The following is a 20,564-nucleotide window of genomic DNA, read 5'->3' on the forward strand; positions in this document are numbered from 1 at the left end:
CAAACTGTTACGATGTACTTATACAAGTGAAAGTTGTGACACTCCACCAGACCTTTCCACCAAGCCGCACAAGCCTTTTTGTGTTTCGGTTTTTCTTGTCATCTTGGCCGCTTAGCCCAGCAAAGCAGCTTGTGGCGAGGTTCGGGTCTAATCGTATCGCTCTCGCGACTTGCTCGGTACCGGCCGTAAGCTGTGAAATGGGCTTAACTCGAACCGCGGCCCCGCGCGTCTGAAATGGGCTTAAACTGAGTCGCTATTCATCCTCTTGTTCTTTGGGTTCCCGCGTGGCTTAGAGAATGCCACGTGACAAAGGACTTATTGTCTAAGTGCGGTTTGATGATGTTTAGGTTGAGGTGGGGGGACATCTCTCATCCTGACTTTGTCATGCTTCTCTTTCGGTTTTTTTTTTGTGGGTAAAATCTTCTTTACTCGATATCTCTGCTCTGTCGCTTATTCTTTTTGAGGTTTTGGGTTGAAAGCTCTCTCTCTCTCTCTCTTTCTCTCTCTCACTCTCTCTCTCTCTCTCACTCTCTCTCTCTCTCTCTCTCTCTCTCTCTCTCTCTCTCTCTCTCTCTCTCTCTCTCTCTCTCTCTCTCTCTCTCTCTCTCTCTCTCTCTCTCTCTCTCTCTCTCTCTCTCTCTCTCTCTCTCTCTCTCGCGTAGCCTTAAATCTTAATCCTTGTTAAATAAAGTTCAATTCAATTCAATTCTCTCTCTCTTCCTCCCTCCCTTCTCTCTTTCTCTCCTACCCACTTCCTCCCCTCCCCCCATTGGCACCCCTCTCTTAATGCCATCTCTACCTTTTAAAGTGTATGACTCCCCCTTCATAATTGCGAGTTAGCCTTGTTCTTTGTGTGCTGAAGCCCTCTCTGTCATAATTCCCCTGGCCCTGTACGCGATGCCTGCCTACCGTCAGCTTAGCATTGCGGGGCTCACAGCATCGTTCACACTTCACAACCAAATGCACAGAGAATGACAAATTGCTCCCTCTCTCTCTCTCTCTCTCATCCGGCAAAGAGCTTTGTTCTCTCCCTACCTCATCTTTCTACACTCTTTTCCATATGTATTTTTTCTAACAAAGCATTGCGGGAAGAAGTTAAAAAGCTAAAAGGTCTAAGAGTGTTTTGAAGGATTTTAAAGTTTGAAAAGCTTTTGTGAAATATCTGTGTAATGTTTTGAAAGTGGGCGCCCAAGCCAGATTTATTGCTGCACGATCCTACATGAAACGCTGGCTGTGATTGGCGGAACGTAATCGGTGCTTGGTGGATATTATCCGCTAGTCATATTATATTTTGATGGCCCACTTTGGGAGCTTTTTGTTATTTTCGAAAGTGATACGTTCAAAGAAGTTTAGCTTTTTGCGAGACTCTATATGGGGATTTGGTGTTTAAATCAGGTTTGTGGATTCCACTTTATTGTTGATTTGGGATTAAGTCGTCCGACTCAGTAGAGTGTAAAGTGTACTTAGATAGTATTTTACTGTTCTTTTCATTGGTATTGCTTTTGTTTTAATTTGTTTTGTACGTGTTTTTTTCTTTTTGTTTCTATCGCTTGTTTTGACTCCTAGTCTGATTTACGTATGGTTTGAAACGATAAGTCGTCGCGATATAACCTTCGTGGTTGAAAACGACGTTAAACACCAAATAAAGAAAGAAAGAAACGATAAGAAAGTGAAGGGTCAGGCTCAAGTGTTGTATTGTACGAAATGCGGAAGCGAGTAGGAGGTGTTAGTGGATTTTTTCCTCTTCAGTGTTAGTGGATTTTTTCCTCTTCAATTTATTCTGGTTTGACCTCTCTCTCTCTCTCTCTCTCTCTCTCTCTCTCTCTCTCTCTCTCTCTCTCTCTCTCTCTCTCTCTCTCTCTCTCTCTCTCTCGCTCTCGCTCTCTCTGTCTGTCTGTCTGTCTCTGTCTCTGTCTTTTTCTCTCTGTCTATCTTTCCCCCCCCCCCCTCTCTCTCTCTCTCTCTCTCTCTCTCTCTCTCTCTCTCTCTCTCTCTCTCTCGCTCTCTCTGTCTGTCTCTCTCTCTCTCTCTCTCTCTCTCTCTCTCTCTCTCTCTCTCTCTCATGTCAATGTAATTTTGTAATTTTTGAGTTCTCCTTATGTAATTCCTTAAATGCACATTGTGTTGCATTCCATAAATCTGTATTTTATATGATTGAATTTATAATTTTTTGTATGTGGGTCTGTCTTTATGTGTTGTATAAAGGACAGGTTGGAAGAATAGGCTTTGCCTAAAACCTTTATCCTTTTGTAATAAAGTTCTGAGTCTGAGTCTCTCTCTCTCTCTCTCTCTCTCTCTCTCTCTCTCTCTCTCTCTCTCTCTCTCTTGGTGTAACTGTCGATGAAGAAATGAAATGGCAAACACACATAAGCAACCTCTGCAAAGTGTTATCAAGGAATTTGTATTTGTTGTCAAAACTCAAACATTATGCGAAGTCTGAAACATTAAAAATGTTCGTTCATGCTCACATAATGCCTCATATTAATTTTGCTTCGACATTGTGGGATGGCTGCAGTGATGTTCACTTATTGAAACTCAATTCTTTGTACCGTCGTGCTGCAAAACTTATCATGTATGAATCGCACATGTCTACAGAAATGAAGTTAAACAGCCTTAATTTCCTTCCCCTAAAAACCCACCTTGCATACAATAAGGCTGTCTTTATGTATAAATTAGTTCATGGTGATGTGCCCAGTTATGTGCAATCCTATTTTACACATGTTACGAAGAGGTATGGGTCTCAAAATTTACTTCCTCCAATTCCTCGTATAGATCTTTATAAATCCAGCTTAGCTTTTTCAGGATCATCTCTGTGGAATTCTTTGCCAATAGAAATCAAACGATCCGCATCATTAAAGGCCTTTAAAAGGCAGTTGCACACACATTTGATCACACTATAAACTGTCCCTGATGTTTAGTTTCCATTGTGTACTCGGATAATGTATGCAATGCTCTTAAGTGTTTGTTTGTTTTTTAAATATTGTATATGTAGTTAATCTGAATGTGTAATCCCTCGTCCCCCTCCCCCTTCTTCTTGAAACTTTAGCTGCCTGTATACATGGCCCTGTTCGGCAATACATTGCTGTACTTTTTTAAGAAATGTAAAAAACATTTACGTTTGTTTGTATTTGGTTTTGTTTTATATGACTTTGTGAGTCCAATATTTTGTATGTTTATACTCGACCATTATTTTGATGTTTTATTAGTTTAATACTTTGATGAGGTATGTGCGCAGTCTTTGTTTTTGTTTACAATTATTCTTTGTATATGTTCCAAGGACAGGTTGGAAGATTAGGCTAAGCCTAAAACCTTTATCCTTATGTAATAAAGTTCTGAGTTCTGAGTTCTGAGTTCTCTCTCTCTCTCTCTCTCTCTCTCTCTCTCTCTCTCTCTCTCTCTCTCTCTCTCTCTCTCTGTCTCTCTCTCTCTCTCTCTCTCTCTCTCTCTCTCTCTCTCTCTCTCTCTCTGAGGACCCCCCCTCAGGAAAGGACACCCTGTGCTGTTGCTATATGAGTAATGTTGACCGAGGTATCCCAGTCATGCCAGCCCACCTGTAATAGAGGTGTCCCAGTCGGTAACACGTCACTTTAGCGCCAGCACTACAGCGCCATACCTTTCAGCGCCACCATTTCAGCGCGGCGTCTTTTCAGCACCGTATTTTTTAGCGCCGTACATTTCAGCACGGGGGATGTCAGCGCCGTACATTTTAGCGCCGGGAGACTTCAGCGCCGTACATTTCAGCGCCGTGAGTTACAGATCAAGTCTGAATGGTATGATGCAAGTGGGCAACCAATCTTCGACTATTTTGAGGACACATATATTGGCAGACTTCGCCGTCGTGGTCCTCGTCATCCGCCGACGTTCTCCATTGACATGTGGAACGTGCACGACCGCGTTCTCACTGATGCTGCCAAGTCCAACAACAGCTGTGAAGGGTGGCATCACGCCTTTCAGAACGTGGTCGGGGCATGCTACCCCAATCTTTGGAGGCTGATAGAGGCCCTCAATAAAGAACAGGCACTAGTCCAGGCGGACGTCACACGTCTACTGGGAGGCCAGGCTCCAGCGCCCAAAAGGCGCAAGTACAAAGACTTACAGAAACGGATAAAGACGATCGTTAGACAATACAATGACGGAGGTCGGGGGCTGCTTGAAACAATGGAAGGACTCGCCTTTGCTTTCATGTTTTAGTGTTGACGTCTTCAGAGACAAGCTATTCAGTACGTCAGGAGACGCGGTGTGATCTTGAACTGGCGCCTCCAGCTATTCATTATGGGCACATTGCAATCTAATTCATTTAATGACATTTTACTGATTTTAGTGATTTGAATGGACATTTTAATTCATACGCTTTATTGAGAAATAAAGGTAAAGAATAGATTTTTGTGGGATAAACTCAATCAAGCCTATTAGTCACTCAGTTTTGCAGTTTCGCAGACACTTTTACACACACACACACAAACACACACACACACACACACACACACACACAAACACACACACACACACACACACACATACACACACACACACTCTCTCTCTCTCTCTCTCTCTCTCTCTCTCTCTCTCTCTCTCTTCCTCTAGCGCTATAATGTACAGCGCTACAATGTACGGCGCTACAATTTCGCCACGCTGAAAGGTACGGTGCTGAAAAGTCCCAACGCTGAAGTGTACGGCGCTGAAGTATCCTCGCGCTGAAGTGTATGGCGCTGAATTTCTGGTGCTGAAGTGCTGGCGCTGAAGTGACATGGAACCGTCCCAGTCATGCCAGCCCACCTGTAATAGAGGTGTCCCAGTCATGCCAGCCCACCTGTAATAGAGGTGTCCCAGTCATGCCAGCCCACCTGTAATAGAGGTGTCCCAGTCATGCCAGCCCACCTGTAATAGAGGTGTCCCAGTCATGCCAGCCCACCTGTAATAGAGGTGTCCCAGTCATGCCAGCCCACCTGTAATAGAGGTGTCCCAGTCATGCCAGCCCACATGTAATAGAGGTGTCCCAGTCATGCCAGCCCACCTGTAATAGAGGTGTCCCAGTCATGCCAGCCCACATGTAATAGAGGTGTCCCAGTCATGCCAGCCCACCTGTAATAGAGGTGTCCTTTCATCACAGGTACCACTCTTTCAGGTTTTGTCTCAATGTTTTAAGTTGTTTCAGAAGTTCCTCAGTCTGTCTGTGTACATTTAAAACCAGCACTTAAGGTTTGTTTCTTATTGCACTTATTGCAGTCTCCATACCAACACACGACTGTTTGTTGTCCTATTTTTGCTGCAGGTCTTTTAGTGCGTGGAACTAACTGCTTCGTTTCTCACAATGGTTGCAGCCTCTATGCCCATTGCATTGTACTTCAGTCTGTACAGCTAACAGACCTGTGTTCTCACTCATAAGGTTGCAGCCTCCATTGAAGTGTTCTCCAGTGTGTCAAACTAACTAACCTGTGTTGTGATTCCTGTTATTGCAGCCTCCATGCCCATACGCTGCCTGGTGGAGCAGGTTCAGGGGGCGGTGAACTTTGACCTGTCGGGCGGCACGTGCGACGTGACAGCGGTGGAGGAAGACACGTTCGCCATCCTGCCCGTCAACACGCCCCTCAACGGCCTGGTCCGGGCCGCCCTCGCCAAGCTGGGCTACTCCACCACCGACTCAGTCAATGCTAAAGGTAAGGAGTTAGGGGTGCTTGGGAGGGAGGGAATGGGGCGGTTTGAGGGAGGAGGATACCTTTTTCTTTTATCTTGCTTTGTTCTGTTTTGTTTGGCTTCAACACAAGAAAATGATGGGTAGTGTCCTATCACTCCTTACATCTTCACTGAAAATGATGGGAAGCGTCCTATCACTCCTTACATCTTCACTGAAAATGATGGGAAGCGTCCTATCACTCCTTACATCTTCACTGAAAATGATGGGTAGCGTCCTATCACTCCTTACATCTTCACTGAAAATGATGGGAAGCGTCCTATCACTCCTTACATCTTCACTGAAAATGATGGGTAGCGTCCTATCACTCCTTACATCTTCACTGAAAATGATGGGTAGCGTCCTATCACTCCTTACATCTTCACTGAAAATGATGGGTAGCGTCCTATCACTCCTTACATCTTCACTGAAAATGATGGGTAGCGTCCTATCACTCCTTACATCTTCACTGAAAATGATGGGTAGCGTCCTATCACTCCTTACATCTTCACTGAAAATGATGGGTAGCGTCCTATCACTCCTTACATCTTCACTGAAAATGATGGGTAGCGTCCTATCACTCCTTACATCTTCACTGAAAATGATGGGTAGCGTCCTATCACTCCTTACATCTTCACTGAAAATGATGGGTAGCGTCCTATCACTCCTTACATCTTCACTGAAAATGTGTAAGGGGGTGGGGGAGGGAGGTGCAGTGGTAGTGACTTTGAAACAGAAACATAAATCTGTATTTTGGAAATTGCAGTTAGAGCAAATGGCAGAGCTGTTTCGCAGCCAACAACTTCAGGAAAGATGTTGACTGTAGTGAAGAATGTGTTGGTAGTTGATGGAGCAGAATGTCTTGTCATTTTGTCAAAAGGGTTTTGATTATCTTTCAACCGAATAAATGGAATGTGGTGTTTGTTCCAGGTGCCATACAGCTGAAGAACTGGAAGCCGCTGACGTTTGACGTCATCACTGACGACAAGTCCGCCACCATCGACGACATCTTGCGCGAGCTCAAAGAGTACACGCTGCGCATCAGACTATCCAGGTAAGAGTGTTATATAGCTACAGTGCCCCCCCCCCCCCCACCCCATCCCTCACAATCATGTGAGACACCCCTAATTTAAACCATCCTGCGACAATCAGACTGTCCAGGACAAAATGCTGGCTAGATACAGTCCCCCCCCCCCCCCCCCCTTCTTCTTCCCGCCTTCTCTTTTCTTCTTCTTGTCGTTCGCTGTTAGATCGTCAGTCCGGACTGCAGGGCGAAACGTGCTGTCCTCTCCAAGTCCTCTCTGGGGCCGTATAGCTTCTTTTGTAGCGCTGTCTCCTCTGGCCAGATGGTGTCCCTCAGAGCACTGTGGTATGTGGTACTTTTAACACCCCCTCCCCTTTAAAAAAAACAACAACACATGTTAAGATGACCACCTTGTAAGACCATCTCTTTCAAGACCTTTTCTTTTAACACATACACACACACGCGCACGCACACACACACACACACACACACACACACACACACACACACACACACACACAGATACACACACACTCACATACAAACACACACACATACACACACATAACTTAATACCCCCCCCCCCCCCGCCCCCCTCTTCAGATTTGCGGGGAGCGGTGCACTATGTTTGGGTTTATCATTTTGCCGTTTTGGTTGGATGGTTGTGTTTGCTTTGACCCGCCCAGTAGGAGGTCGGGAGTGTCTTTTTCACGGCTGTCTGAAGTCCAGAATATGCACGCACTGACCCATTAATATAAAATGCATCACATTCACGGCTGTCTGAAGTCCAGAATATGCACGCACTGACCCATTAATATAAAATGCATCACATTCACGGCTGTCTGAAGTCCAGAATATGCACGCACTGACCCATTAATATAAAATGCATCACATTCACGGCTGTCTGAAGTCCAGAATATGCACGCACTGACCCATTAATATAAAATGCATCACATTCACGGCTGTCTGAAGTCCAGAATATGCAGGCACTGACCCATTAATATAAAATGCATCACATTCACGGCTGTCTGAAGTCCAGAATATGCAGGCACTGACCCATTAATATAAAATGCATCACATTCACGGCTGTCTGAAGTCCAGAATATGCACGCACTGACCCATTAATATAAAATGCATCACATTCACGGCTGTCTGAAGTCCAGAATATGCAGGCACTGACCCATTAATATAAAATGCATCACATTCACGGCTGTCTGAAGTCCAGAATATGCAGGCACTGATCACATTCAAAATGCAGGGACACAAGACTCTAACAGAAGAAGAGATTCGTTGAGTTACTGCTCTTACTGCTCTTACTGACTACTGTATAAACCCAAGTCAGCTAATGATGAACATTGCACCACATTGACTCTCACTCTACATATCAACTTTCCCTGTTAATACCTTCATTTTTCTTATTTTCTTGTTAACCCCTGTAAAATTAACACCATTTAAAAACCTACAAAATATGTGAGAAAATCCGGTTTTTTTTAAATTTTTATAAAGGATGGAAGTCTTACAATGTCTTAAAAGTGAGTTACACTGCACGTCTTGTGACTTGACATGTGCATCATGTTTACTGCAACAAGGGGATCAGCAGGCTGTGCAGCACGCAAATAAGCTTTATTTAACGACCCAATCAGCATGCAGGATTATGCAAATATATGCAAAAACATGCACATCTAAATATATCACTCTCACCCTTTGGGGAGTTTCTTTTTAGTCAAGTTTTGACTAAATGTTTTAACATAGAGGGGGAATCGAGACGAGGATCGTGGTGTGTGTGTGTGTGTGTGTGTGTGTGTGTGTGTGTGTGTGTGTGTGTGTGTGTGTGTGTGTGTGTGTGTGTGTGTAGAGCGATTCAGACCAAACTACTGGACCGATCTTTATGAAATTTTACATGAGAGTTTCTGGGAATGATATCCCCGGATGTTTTTTTCTTTTTTTCGATAAATACCTTTGATGACGTCATATCCGGCTTTTTGTAAAAGTTGAGGCGGCACTGTCACACCCTCATTTTTCAATCAAATTGATTGAAATTTTGGCCAAGCAATCTTCGACGAAGGCCGGACTTCGGTATTGCATTTCAGCTTGGTGGCTTAAAAATTAATTAATGACTTTGGTCATTAAAAATCTGAAAATTGTAAAAAAAAAATATGTTTTTTATAAAACGATCCAAATTTACGTTCATCTTATTCTTCATCATTTTCTGATTCCAAAAACATATAAATATGTTATATTTGGATTAAAAACAAGCTCTCAAAATTAAAAATATAAAAATTATGATCAAAATTAATTTTTCGAAATCAATTTAAAAACACTTTCATCTTATTCCTTGTCGGTTCCTGATTCCAAAAACATATAGATATGATATGTTTGGATTAAAAACACGCTCAGAAAGTTCAAACGAAGAGAGGTACAGAAAAGTGTGCTATCCTTCTCAGCGCAACTACTACCCCGTTCTTCTTGTCAATTTCACTGCCTTTGTCACGAGCGGTGGACTGACGATGCTACGAGTATACGGTCTTGCTGAAAAATTGCATTGCGTTCAGTTTCATTCTGTGAGTTCGACAGCTTGACTAAATGTTGTATTTTCGCCTTACGCGACTTGTTGTAGATTAATTTCTTGTGATGAGGGTTTGTGATTAATTTCTTGTGATGAGGGTTTGTGATTGCGCTGCTCAGCATTGTCATTCACACGGTTCCCTGCATACACACACGTGCATTGTGACTTTGTAATCAATCACGGTGAACATCTTGTAGCCCGGCCTCCTGGGGGCAGTCACGTTACGGGTTTCGTCAAGTTTATGGCTTGCTTCGAGCATTCTGCACCTGCAGTTTCATTTTTAAATCATGCAGTTTCATTTTTAAATCATCAGACCGGGCCTCTTTTAGGTGTGAAATCACTGTAGGTCATCAGATGAGGATTAGGTGTCAGAAGTCACGTGTGACTCTCTGTCTGTCTGTCTCTGTGTCTCTGTCTGTCTCTCTCTGTCTCTGTCTGTCTGTCTCTGTGTCTCTCTCTGTCTGTCTGTCTCTGTCTGTTTGTCTCTGTATCTCTGTCTCTGTATCTCTGTCTGTCTCTCTCTGTGCCCCTCTGTCTCTCTCTCTCTGTCTCTCTCTCTGTCTCTAACTCTCTTTCTGTCTCTCTCTCTCTGTATGTCTCTGTTCCTCTCTCTCTCTCTCTCTCTCTCTCTCTCTCTCTCTCTCTCTCTCTCTCTCTCTCTCTCTCTCTCTCTCTCTCTCTCTCTCTCTCTCTTCAGTGAATCGACAGAGAAATCATTGTCATAGTTAGACTCAAACATACATAGCAACATCTACGTGCACAATGAAAAGAACGGTCCTATATTTCAAGTTCCATACATTTTTGCCATATATTGTTTGGGAAATTGTACAATAGAAGTAACTTAGGGGATTTAAGTCTTACAGGCTGTGCCCCTACTAAGGACATTGAGTACCATGATAATGGAATCATGTTCCTGTGTAATCAACAGCAGAACAGGGAAAACATGAAAGTTTTCATGGTAATGAGCAGTCTTAAAGGTGAATGAACTCCCCCCCCTCCACCTCAAAACATTTTATTACATAAATATCAATAAATAAAGGTATATGTTGACATTAAACATGTAGTTAGATCGACAGCATCTGAGTTGATCCTGTAACGAACCTAAAAGATTTCTTGAGAACTTTGCTTTGAAAGCGACACTTGCGTACCTTGTTCTTATGGTGTCAAAACATCTACGTTGTGCCTCTGCTGGTAGTGACTGTTGCACAATCGTTTCTGGGAAACTTTAACGTTATTACAAGCAACATTTGCGAAAGAAAAAGGTTAGGTAGTCCCATAACCATATTTGGTCGTAGGGGAGCGAGATGTTAGAGATGACACCTTCTCTCGGCCAAGCATTACGATGGTGTTGCCCATCTCTTCTACCTCGCTGTCTTTGCCTTCCCCTACCCTGAATAGGGCAAGGTACCCGTTCAGAATAGGGCAAGGTACCCGTTCAACATTTGCGTACTCTGTGTTAAAGTCGGTGTGGTGACATTTCTGGTGGTGCCTATTGCACAATCGTTTCTGGGAAACTTTGACCAAATGACAAGCACCATTTGCGTACTTTATGTTTATGGTGTCCAAGTCTCGGTGTTGTGCGAGTGCTGGTGGTGACGAGCGGTGTTTTGGTTTCAGTCAGCCGCGACTGAGCTCGGTGGAGGACATGAAAGAGAAGTTGCTGCACTTGTTGCTCAACTCGTCGCACTCCCTGCTCATGGACACCGGCTGCCCCGTGGAGAAGGTCAGTCTCGCTAGACACTGGGCTCTACTAGTCTTTGATGTTTGTCATTGCAGTATTACATATATCATCTTCGTATACACATACTATGGGATGGCCACACGTAGTAGTATTACACATATACACACATACTGCGGTCTTTGTCATGTCATGTGTACACACATATTATGGGCTGTACTGTGTGTTATAGAAGTGTTGTTTATCAAATATAATGTTGTCTTTTCTGTATGTGATAACCACAATGCACATCTCTTATGGTCTTTACTGTCGGTTTTAGCCAATCATTTGAAACTGCAAGTAAACTGTGGTCTTAAGCCTTTCCCTGAATGATTTAGAGTGCGCCTTGTTTCAGTTTGGGCATGGCTTGGTCACTGTGCTGAATGTCAGACAGGAAAATAACCCGCAACAGTTTCTGTAGGCATAAATACTCATTGACTTAGGAGTTTCTTTCTCCTTGTCTGGGTGAAAGGTGTTGGAGAGATAAGTTTCCGAGAAGAACAGTACATTTCCACGATAGCTTTATGTGAATGTGTTTGTATATTTACCAGCGCTTAGGTCCGTTTACAAGGTATTTCCCAAACAGATTTAAGTAAACACAATGGCAAGCTTCTATTTACACCTGTTGTTTTGTTTGATTGACAGGGTCTCCTGATGTCGCTGTCCAAGGGAGACAACTTGAGCAACGTGTCGGAGGACGTGGTGACCCAGTTTGACGCCTGGTACTCCGGTCAGATCTCCAAGAAGTCTCAGCTCCCCCCCGCACCCTCCCTCACCTCCCCCGACACCAAGCCAAGCTTCACAGCGGGCAAGGTCTTGCCGGTCAAGCCAGAACCTCAACCCTCGGTGACAGCAGCTTCCGTTACGTCCAGCCACAAGTTGCCGTCCTCATCGTCAGTTCCATCGTCATCGTCATCGTCAATTCCATCCATGGCATCACCATCTTCGTCATCGTCCAGTCACCCGTCATTTTTGCCCAACGGGACGGGACCTTTCCCTCCATCCCAGCAGACCCCCAACCTCCATCCGTCCCAACACGGGGCTATCCTGGCCCCCAGCAAGACGCGCATCAGGACGTCCTTTGACCCCGAGCACGAGATCCCGCGCCTCCAGAAGTGGTTCCAGGAAAACCAGCACCCCACCCGCGAACAGATGGTGCGCTTCATGAGCGAGCTCAACAACCTTGACTCTCGCAAAGGTCGCCGACCTCTCGACCTGACGAATATCATCTACTGGTTCAAGAACGCGCGCGCAGCCAACAGGCGGGCGACGAAAGCTCTGGACGATTCCTTTGAGAATGAGGAGAACGTGGACGTGAGTAACGGCCACCCGCCCCTGCTGACCCCCACCCTGCCCGAGTCGTCCACCCTGCCTCCCTACCTGCCCAACAAGAACGCCGTCTACATCGTGCCCTACCCCTACCACGCGCACACTGCCACCTCCAACACCATCCTCTCCACACCCGACCCCACAGGGGGTGACTCCAACGACGAGCCCTGCGACCTGTCCATCAAGAAGCTGCGCGACACCACGTCCAATCAGCAGGAGGCAGCCAAGGCGGGTCAAGTTCAGGGCCAAGGTCAGAGTCAGGGTCAGACCAATCGCAGCAGGCCCGACCCCTGCATAGACAACTCGGAACTCAGCAGCGGTGGCAGAAGTAGCGGCGGTCACAGTCGGAGGAGTAGTCCGGCTCACAACGGCTTGGCCAGGAGTGGGGGGAGGGAGGAGGAGAGTGGCTACAAGAGCCCCTTCTCCGTCCACACATCTCACGACTCTGGCTCGGCCAAGAAGCTGTGTATGAGCGCGGAGAAAGAGCGGCGGTCCAACGGCGAGCTGGTGGCGGGGGAGGAGAAGCGGTTCCTGGAGAAGCACTACCAGCTGCTGAAGGAGCAGGAAGACCGCGAGCAGCGTCTGGTCATGGACCTCAAGGACGACCACGACGCCTCGTCCGACGAGTCCCTCCACTCCAACGACTCTGACGTGGGGCGGTTACGGGCCCAGGAGGAGGAGGAAGCGGAGTATGTCCGGGCCCAGGCTGAGCTCCGTCTGGGTCTCAGTTCTCTGGCCCCCACGTCTGAAGCCAGCATGGCCGCCCTCTCCCTGGCTCAGATGTCTCAGCCCCCACTCCAGATCCCCATGAGTCCCCTCAACCACCTGGCTATGTACTACAACATGCCGCGTTACTACCACCCCCCCACCCCCCACCACTCGCAGTCCGCTACAGCGGCCATGGTGGCGGCTCTCAGCGGCTCAGCCCACATGAACGGCCACAGCCACACGGCCAGCATGAACAGTCTCAACCACTCCTCTTCGTCCTCCTCAACCGGCACCCCCCAGTCCCCCCATCCCGTCGCCATTCAGCCCGCCCCCCACCCTCCCCTCTCTGCACCCCACGCCCACAGCCGATCCTCCGAGCCTCGCAAGCGACGAACACGCGTCTTCATCGACCCCTTGACGGAGATCCCCAAGCTTGAAAAATGGTTCATCGAGGACACTCACCCCTCGGCCTACATGATCGACAAGTACACCGAGACGCTCAACAACGCAGACTACCGCCAGAAGTTTCCCAAGCTGGAGCCCAAGAACGTCCAGCTCTGGTTCAAGAACCACCGCGCCAAGGTCAAGCGTCAGCGCACAGGACCCGGCGACGAGTCACTTCACGACAGCCCACCCCATGACGGCAGTCGCAGTGAGACCCCCCTGGACATGGTGACGAGAGACGAAGGGGGGTCGGGGTCATCGGGGGGATTGTCGTCTCCCGATCGTATCAGCAGCAAGCACAGCGATGACGCCGCGGATCACGAACACGGCGAGGAGAGTATGGACGAGGGGGAGTAGGGAGGAACCATCACTGAACATCTTCCTATGACACTTAGTGTGGACATATCAACAGTGGTAAGCAGCAATGCGTCACATGCTTTGCTGTTGGGGGGCAGTGAAAACCCAACTTGCTGCAATGTCTAGGGCAGACATGGTGGACACACCAACTAGTAAGCAGCAATGCGCCAGAGGCTTTGTTCTTGGAGAGTAGGGAGAAACCGTCTTGTGTAACTTCTGTGGCCGAAATGGTGGCAGTAAGCTACAATACTCTTCAAGTCTCCAAGGACAAAGGGTTCAAGTATTCAAAACCTTCGCCCTGTTACACAAGTTTGGTGTCGATGATGAACACACCAACAGCAGGACACCAATGTGTTGCTGATTGATTGTCAGGCAGCACATTTACCAAGCAAGCTAGCTAGCTACCTGCTTACATCGCTAGCCAGCCACAAAATGCTCTCTTGATTGCTACCTCCACTCAGCTTGCCATCAGGAAGTCAGTGTGTGTGGGGTGATGATTGTGTGTGTGGGGTGATGATTGTGTGTGTGGGGTGATGATTGTGTGTGAGCATGTTTGTAAGGTTGCACATTGCATTTTGTCTGTACTGATGTTATGAAGAGCTGTGTGTATCACAGTGTTACACATTGAAGTGTCTGTACTGATGTTATGAAGAGCTGTGTGTATCACAGTGTTACACATTGAAGTGTCTGCATACGTTTATCTTGAAACAAAAACTTTGATGTGAGAGCGACAGGAGAGACTAAAGCTTTACTTTGTGATCTGTGTGACATGATCACCAGTTATTGAAATCAGTGTCACAGTTTTAACCACAGTCGGGGGAAAGGAAGGACTCCTGTTTGTGTTTCACCTTTCCCCGTGCTGAATGTGTGGGTAACCGGGCCATCAGCTAGGGGACTGTCTTTGTCATCTACAGTGGAACATGCCTGTTGTGCTGAATGTGTGGGTAACCGGGCCATCAGCACGGGGACTGTCTTTGTCATCTACAGTGGAACATGCCTGTTGTGCTGAATGTGTGGGTAACCGGGCCATCAGCACGGGGACTGTCTTTGTCATCTACAGTGGAACATGCCTGTTGTGCTGAATGTGTGGGTAACCGGGCCATCAGCACGGGGACTGTCTTTGTCATCTACAGTGGAACATGCCTGTTGTGCTGAATGTGTGGGTAACCGGGCCATCAGCACGGGGACTGTCTTTGTCATCTACAGTGGAACATGCCTGTTGTGCTGAATGTGTGGGTAACTGGGCCATCAGCACGGGGACTGTCTTTGTCATCTACAGTGGAACATGCCTGTTGTGCTGAATGTGTGGGTAACCGGGCCATCAGCACGGGGACTGTCTTTGTCATCTACAGTGGAACATGCCTGTTGTGCTGAATGTGTGGGTAACCGGGCCATCAGCTAATGGACTGTCTTTGTCATCTACTGTGGAACTTTCCTCTTGTGGTGATTGGCATCTGGAACATGCCTGTTGTGACTATCTATTATAGAAACACGACTTTTGTTGTCGACATTCGGAACACGACTTTTGTTGTCTATGATTGGAACATTGATTTGTCAGTTGTCTCTTGTTCAAAACATGGCTGTCTCTCTTTTGATGGGAACATGCCGATCAGTGTCCAATGTCATTTTATTTTCTTGAAAACAGCCTCACCCACTTGAAACAATGTACTTTCTGTCAAATGGGCTCAACACAGGACAGTGACATGTTGAAGATGGGCTCAACCTTTTGGAACAGGACAGTGACATGTTCAAGGATGGCTGATTTTTGGGGGATGGTTTTCATGTGGAAACAGACGTTATTGAAGTTCAGGAGTGTGTGGAACACAAATCATACTCACCGTTGTCAGTTTTCTCACCGTTGTCAGTTTTCTGTTCAAGAGGAACACAATACATCGTAAATGGATATATGTTTTACTGGTTATTTTTGGAACAGCCTTGTTTATGAAAATGTATTTTATTTTTCATACTTGACTTTCTCCCTGCATAAAATGAGTTTGACCAGGTATGAAACGTCTAATTAGTGATGACAGTTGAAACGGTTGTGTCGTAATCGTCACTTTTGACCAGCTGGTCTTAGTTCTCCAGGCAACTTGGTGTTGTTCCAATACTGTGGTGTTGTTCCACTACTGTGGTGTTGTTCCAATACTGTGGTGTTGTTCCACTACTGTGGTGTTGTTCCACTACTGTGGTGTTGTTCCACTACTGTGGTGTTGTTCCACTACTGTGGTGTTGTTCCACTACTGTGGGACGAAAGAGAAACACGTCAAGACTTGTGATGGTCCGTTGGGATGGTGGGTTCTCTCTTGGGGGCAGAACCATCAGAGCTGTAGGGCAATCTTCCAAAAGCATACTCATCATAATTTATGACACAGATATTCCTTGAAGCATACTCATGTCGCTGGAGAAAAGGAACCCGATGTTACTATTGTTACTCATGTGTGTACATAATATTGAATATCCTGCATATTCATTAGCTTGTTTTGATCGTTTTGTGTGGATATGTTCAGTGTACTGATAATACATGTACACACATTTAAAAATAGATTTTATGATCCTGGTAGTTTTTTTTTGCGTTAAACAATTTTCATATTTTTAGGAATTTAAATTTTTTTTACGGTTCAGCAATTTGAAAGTATTTTGTGTGGAAACATTCGAGTAGTTGTGACCACTGTGACTGCCATTAGAACATGATGTTAAGGTGCTTGATGTTAGTCTCTGCTGGGTAAAAAAGTCTCGGAAAAGGCAATCAAAACGAATTATCTTTTACCTGCTCGTTTGGGTTTGTTTGCTGCTGTTATTTTATTTATTTTTCTGTCTGTTTTTCAGCAATAATTGTGTTGATATTCACTGTTTTGTGAACTTGGGGGAAAGGGTGGTCCCACTCCTGTGTTTTTCATAATAGTTGTGTCTCCTTTCATAATGTTATACTTTGCGTTGCAATCAGATCTTGTTCAACAGTGCAGTATAACATTGTTCAACAGTGCATAACATTCTTTTATCTTCCTTTTATTGGTTTCCCTTATTTTTACGCATTTCTGAAATATTGAGTGCCAGAGGGCAAGGCATAATGTATCGACTGAACACTGGATTTCCCTTCTTTGAGCCATGTGACGCCAGAGTCCGACAAAAACTCATATTTTAGGCTGCCAGCCGAGACTACAAAATAGTGCATGTTTTTGTGAGTTCTAACGTAAAACCTAAAACGAATTCTCGGAGGAACACTGACTGTCTTGATCTGTGTAAAATGTCCTATTTTGGTCAAAAATACAAATAACGTATAATGTGCTCGTTCCTTGGGCATAAAGACTTACTGCCATTGGAAAGAACATCACACCGTTTATCCACAAAGAAGATGAAAGTCTTAGTGTCAACAGGTAAATCAGATAAGTTATATTTCTTCAAGCATTGATAATCTGCAATACCGTATCCTTATGACTACAATTGTCTTGCGTATGTAGAACATACAGTGAACAAAGTATTTCACAGTCAAAATCATGTGTTATGTTAAAAGGTTTATTGTGACAAGTAAGATACAGCGAACTAAACACCATACAGATATTGTTCTTCAAGCAGACATGATTATGTTTAACACTGTAAAGATGTGTCTGGCTAAATGGAATAGGAGCATCGTTTCAACACTGTAAAGATGTGTCTGGCTAGATGGAATAGGAGCATCGTTTCAACACTGTAAAGATGTGTCTGGCTAGATGGAATAGGAGCATCGTTTCAACACTGTAAAAATGTGTCTGGCTAGATAGAATAGGAGCATCGTTTCAACACTGTAAAGATGTGTCTGGCTAGATGGAATAGGAGCATCGTTTCAACACTGTAAAAATGTGTCTGGCTAGATAGAATAGGAGCATCGTTTCAACACTGTAAAGATGTGTCTGGCTAGATGGAATAGGAGCATCGTTTCAACACTGTAAAAATGTGTCTGGCTAGATAGAATAGGAGCATCGTTTCAACACTGTAAAGATGTGTCTGACTAGATGGAATAGGAGCATCGTTTCAACACTGTAAAGATGTGTCTGGCTAGATGGAATAGGAGCATCGTTTCAATTGAAAAGATAGCAATATCACCAACCTGGCTGTTTTCAGCACAGAGCGGGAATTAGAAATGTTAGTGTTGTTTCAAGTGGCATGTATCACTTTTGTTTTTATTTTGAACCTTTTCTCTGTCTCAACTTCACTCTGTTGTTCCTCTGTATTGTGTCTACAACTGTCTGGCACTGGCTTGGATTGTTTAGTTCATGTTTTTACTGTCCAAGCAGTAAACTAGTCTCAGATAATAATCTATAAACTTTGATATTACGCAAGCTGCATACAATATTTTTCCTTTTTGTGCACTCTACGCAATTTGACCCCATGAGGATCAGGGTATCCTATACCCAATCATGTTGATGTGTATGTTGGATTGATTTGCATAAAGTCCGTTGTTGCCGGGCATGTCTATTGGTTGCTGCATGTGGCTACGCATATTAATATCTACGCTTTAATATTCATGAGATTTTTTTGTACTTGATGGCTTTTTCTTCTGCACAATAACGGAGATGGTTCCCGTAACGCATACATAGTGATGTTTTAAACGCATACATAGTGATATGAAACTGAGACACATGGTTCCAAGCAGCAAGTTTCGACATATGAATGGGAAAGACCAGCATCGGATGTTTGACGCTGAAAACCTGCAACAAATGAGCTGTTTTTTTAATGTGCTTCTGTTAGTTCATCTTGTACATGATTGCATCATAAATCCGTGCATATTATATATTTGTATAGTTATAAGTCTGTGCATATATAAATGTACATTTGTGTGTTAAACTTGCTTGTTTTGCACCACATCTAAATCTAGTCAATGTCTTCTACCAAGACAAACCACTCTTTCTTGTGATGTCTAAAATAAGCATGATATTTTTGTGAGTACATGGGAATAGCCATTTTTGATGATGCATTTAAATGATATGTAACCTGTAAATTGTTAGTATGTTTTGATCACAAAGAAAAAATGAGCAGGTTTTGCTCGAAATAGAAGACTTTAGTTTCTTACAAGCAGCTCTGTTGTTTCTCCTTTATCTTGCCACTGTCCTTCGTTTCAAAGGGTGTGGAATCTTTTCAGATCAACCATCTTTTCCCCATCCCTCTTTTTTGCATAGGGTCCAAGTATTTTTTTCTTCCTATTTTCGATTTTTTTTAAATCTGATTTTTATCAAAATATGGAAGTCTCCTTTTACTGAGCGTTTATTTGGTGTTTAGTCGTGCTCGCTGCTTCTTTTAGACTTTAAGAAACAATGAAAATAATAGGAGCTGTCAGTTTTTCTTGCCGTCTGTACAAGTGCCATTTTTGAAAGTAACTCCATGAATGTTGACCTTGAGATTTGACCTTGACCTCACGTGGGTCATGTTGCACACAATGTTGTACATGTAAACATGTGGATATAATTATATGTTGATATATGCACACACTTACTGTCATGTGATTTGTGAACCATGAATGTTGGATGTCAAACAATATGTTGCACACACAGCACTTTCTTTATGTTGATCTTTATGGGGGGATGGGGAGGGGGGGGGGGGGGTATGTGTTACAATCATTCTTTGTTCAACAGCATCCCAAAAGCTTGTTTCTTTCCAACCATTAGAAATGCTTTCTTCATACTTTCAAACAAAGGGAAAGCGTTACAGACCTTGTGTTTGAGGGGATCGAACACCAGCAGTTGTAGACAGGTTGTTGGTATGACAAGCACTGGGCTTTACTTTTCTTTTCATTTGCATTGTAATGTGAAGGCATTTACCACCTAATCCCAATTATTTATTTCATTTGCTGTAGATGGGGAAAACAATTATAGAAATCCAAATCTGCCCCCCCCCCCCCCCCCCCCCCTTTACTCCTTTACATCGCATCTGATCATTATTTATTTGCATAGTGTAGCGCAGAAAGGGTTTCAAGTCAACTCTCTCAGTGCTGAGCTGTGTTGATGTGCTGTAAACATTGTCAGCAATCACTCTACATGTTACGAAATGTCCCATTCTTGTTGTGCGAGTTAATGGCTCGAGTGTATTCTGTATTGTTTAGTTCAAATCCTCTACCCTTCCGTTGAATGTTCAGTTAGTGACTGTGCCTCTCTGAGTGGCTGTGTGTGTGTCAGTTTGTGTGTGTGTGTCAGTTTGTGTGTGTGTGTGTGTGTGTGTGTGTGTATGTATGTGTGTGTTTGTATGTGTGTGTGTCTGTCTGTGTGTGCGTGTGTGTCTGTCTGTGTGTCTGTCTGTGTGTGTGTGTATGTCTGTATACTTTCTGTGTGTGGGTGTCTGTGTGTGTCTGTGTCTGCGTGTATGTCTGTGTGTGTGTGTGTCTGTCTGTGTGTGTCTGTCTGTGTGTGTCTGTCTGTGTGTGTGTGTGTCTGTACGTATGTGTCTGTGTGTATGGGTGTGAACGAGAAAGACCCTTTGTACAATCCCTCCTGCACCCTAACAATTCCAAAAGTTTGTGTTTTGTATATGCAATAAAAACACTGCAATATACCACTACTGTTTTTTGGCTCAGGTGATTCGTGTGTGTGTGTATAATTGTATGTATGTGAAAGTTCGTGCAACTTCTACAACTCTCTCTCACACACATACACGCACAAGAATTAACACACGCACGCTCGCACACACACACACACACACACACACACACACAGCGACACACTATCACACACATACATAAAAAGGAGGAGAAGTGACAGACAAAGCACAGTAACTCCAGAGT

The 20,564-nt window shown here is 44.6% G+C and overlaps 1 protein-coding gene across 3 annotated transcripts in view; it reads left to right on the plus strand.

The window, feature by feature from the left end:
- Window positions 1-17,372, plus strand: part of LOC138980564 (uncharacterized) — an 83,769-nt gene extending 66,397 nt beyond the window's left edge. For all 3 annotated transcript variants that reach the window (XM_070353450.1, XM_070353451.1, XM_070353452.1), the window contains exons 3-6: window positions 5,460-5,657; window positions 6,602-6,725; window positions 10,879-10,984; window positions 11,624-17,372. In XM_070353450.1, coding sequence (XP_070209551.1) covers window positions 5,460-5,657; window positions 6,602-6,725; window positions 10,879-10,984; window positions 11,624-13,816 — 2,621 coding nt within the window. In that variant the 3' untranslated portion in view covers window positions 13,817-17,372. The remainder of the gene's footprint in view (window positions 1-5,459; window positions 5,658-6,601; window positions 6,726-10,878; window positions 10,985-11,623) is intronic.
- Window positions 17,373-20,564: the final 3,192 nt, after the last annotated feature.

Source organism: Littorina saxatilis, linkage group LG11 (genome assembly GCF_037325665.1).
Source record: "Littorina saxatilis isolate snail1 linkage group LG11, US_GU_Lsax_2.0, whole genome shotgun sequence".
Classification (NCBI taxonomy): domain Eukaryota; kingdom Metazoa; phylum Mollusca; class Gastropoda; order Littorinimorpha; family Littorinidae; genus Littorina; species Littorina saxatilis.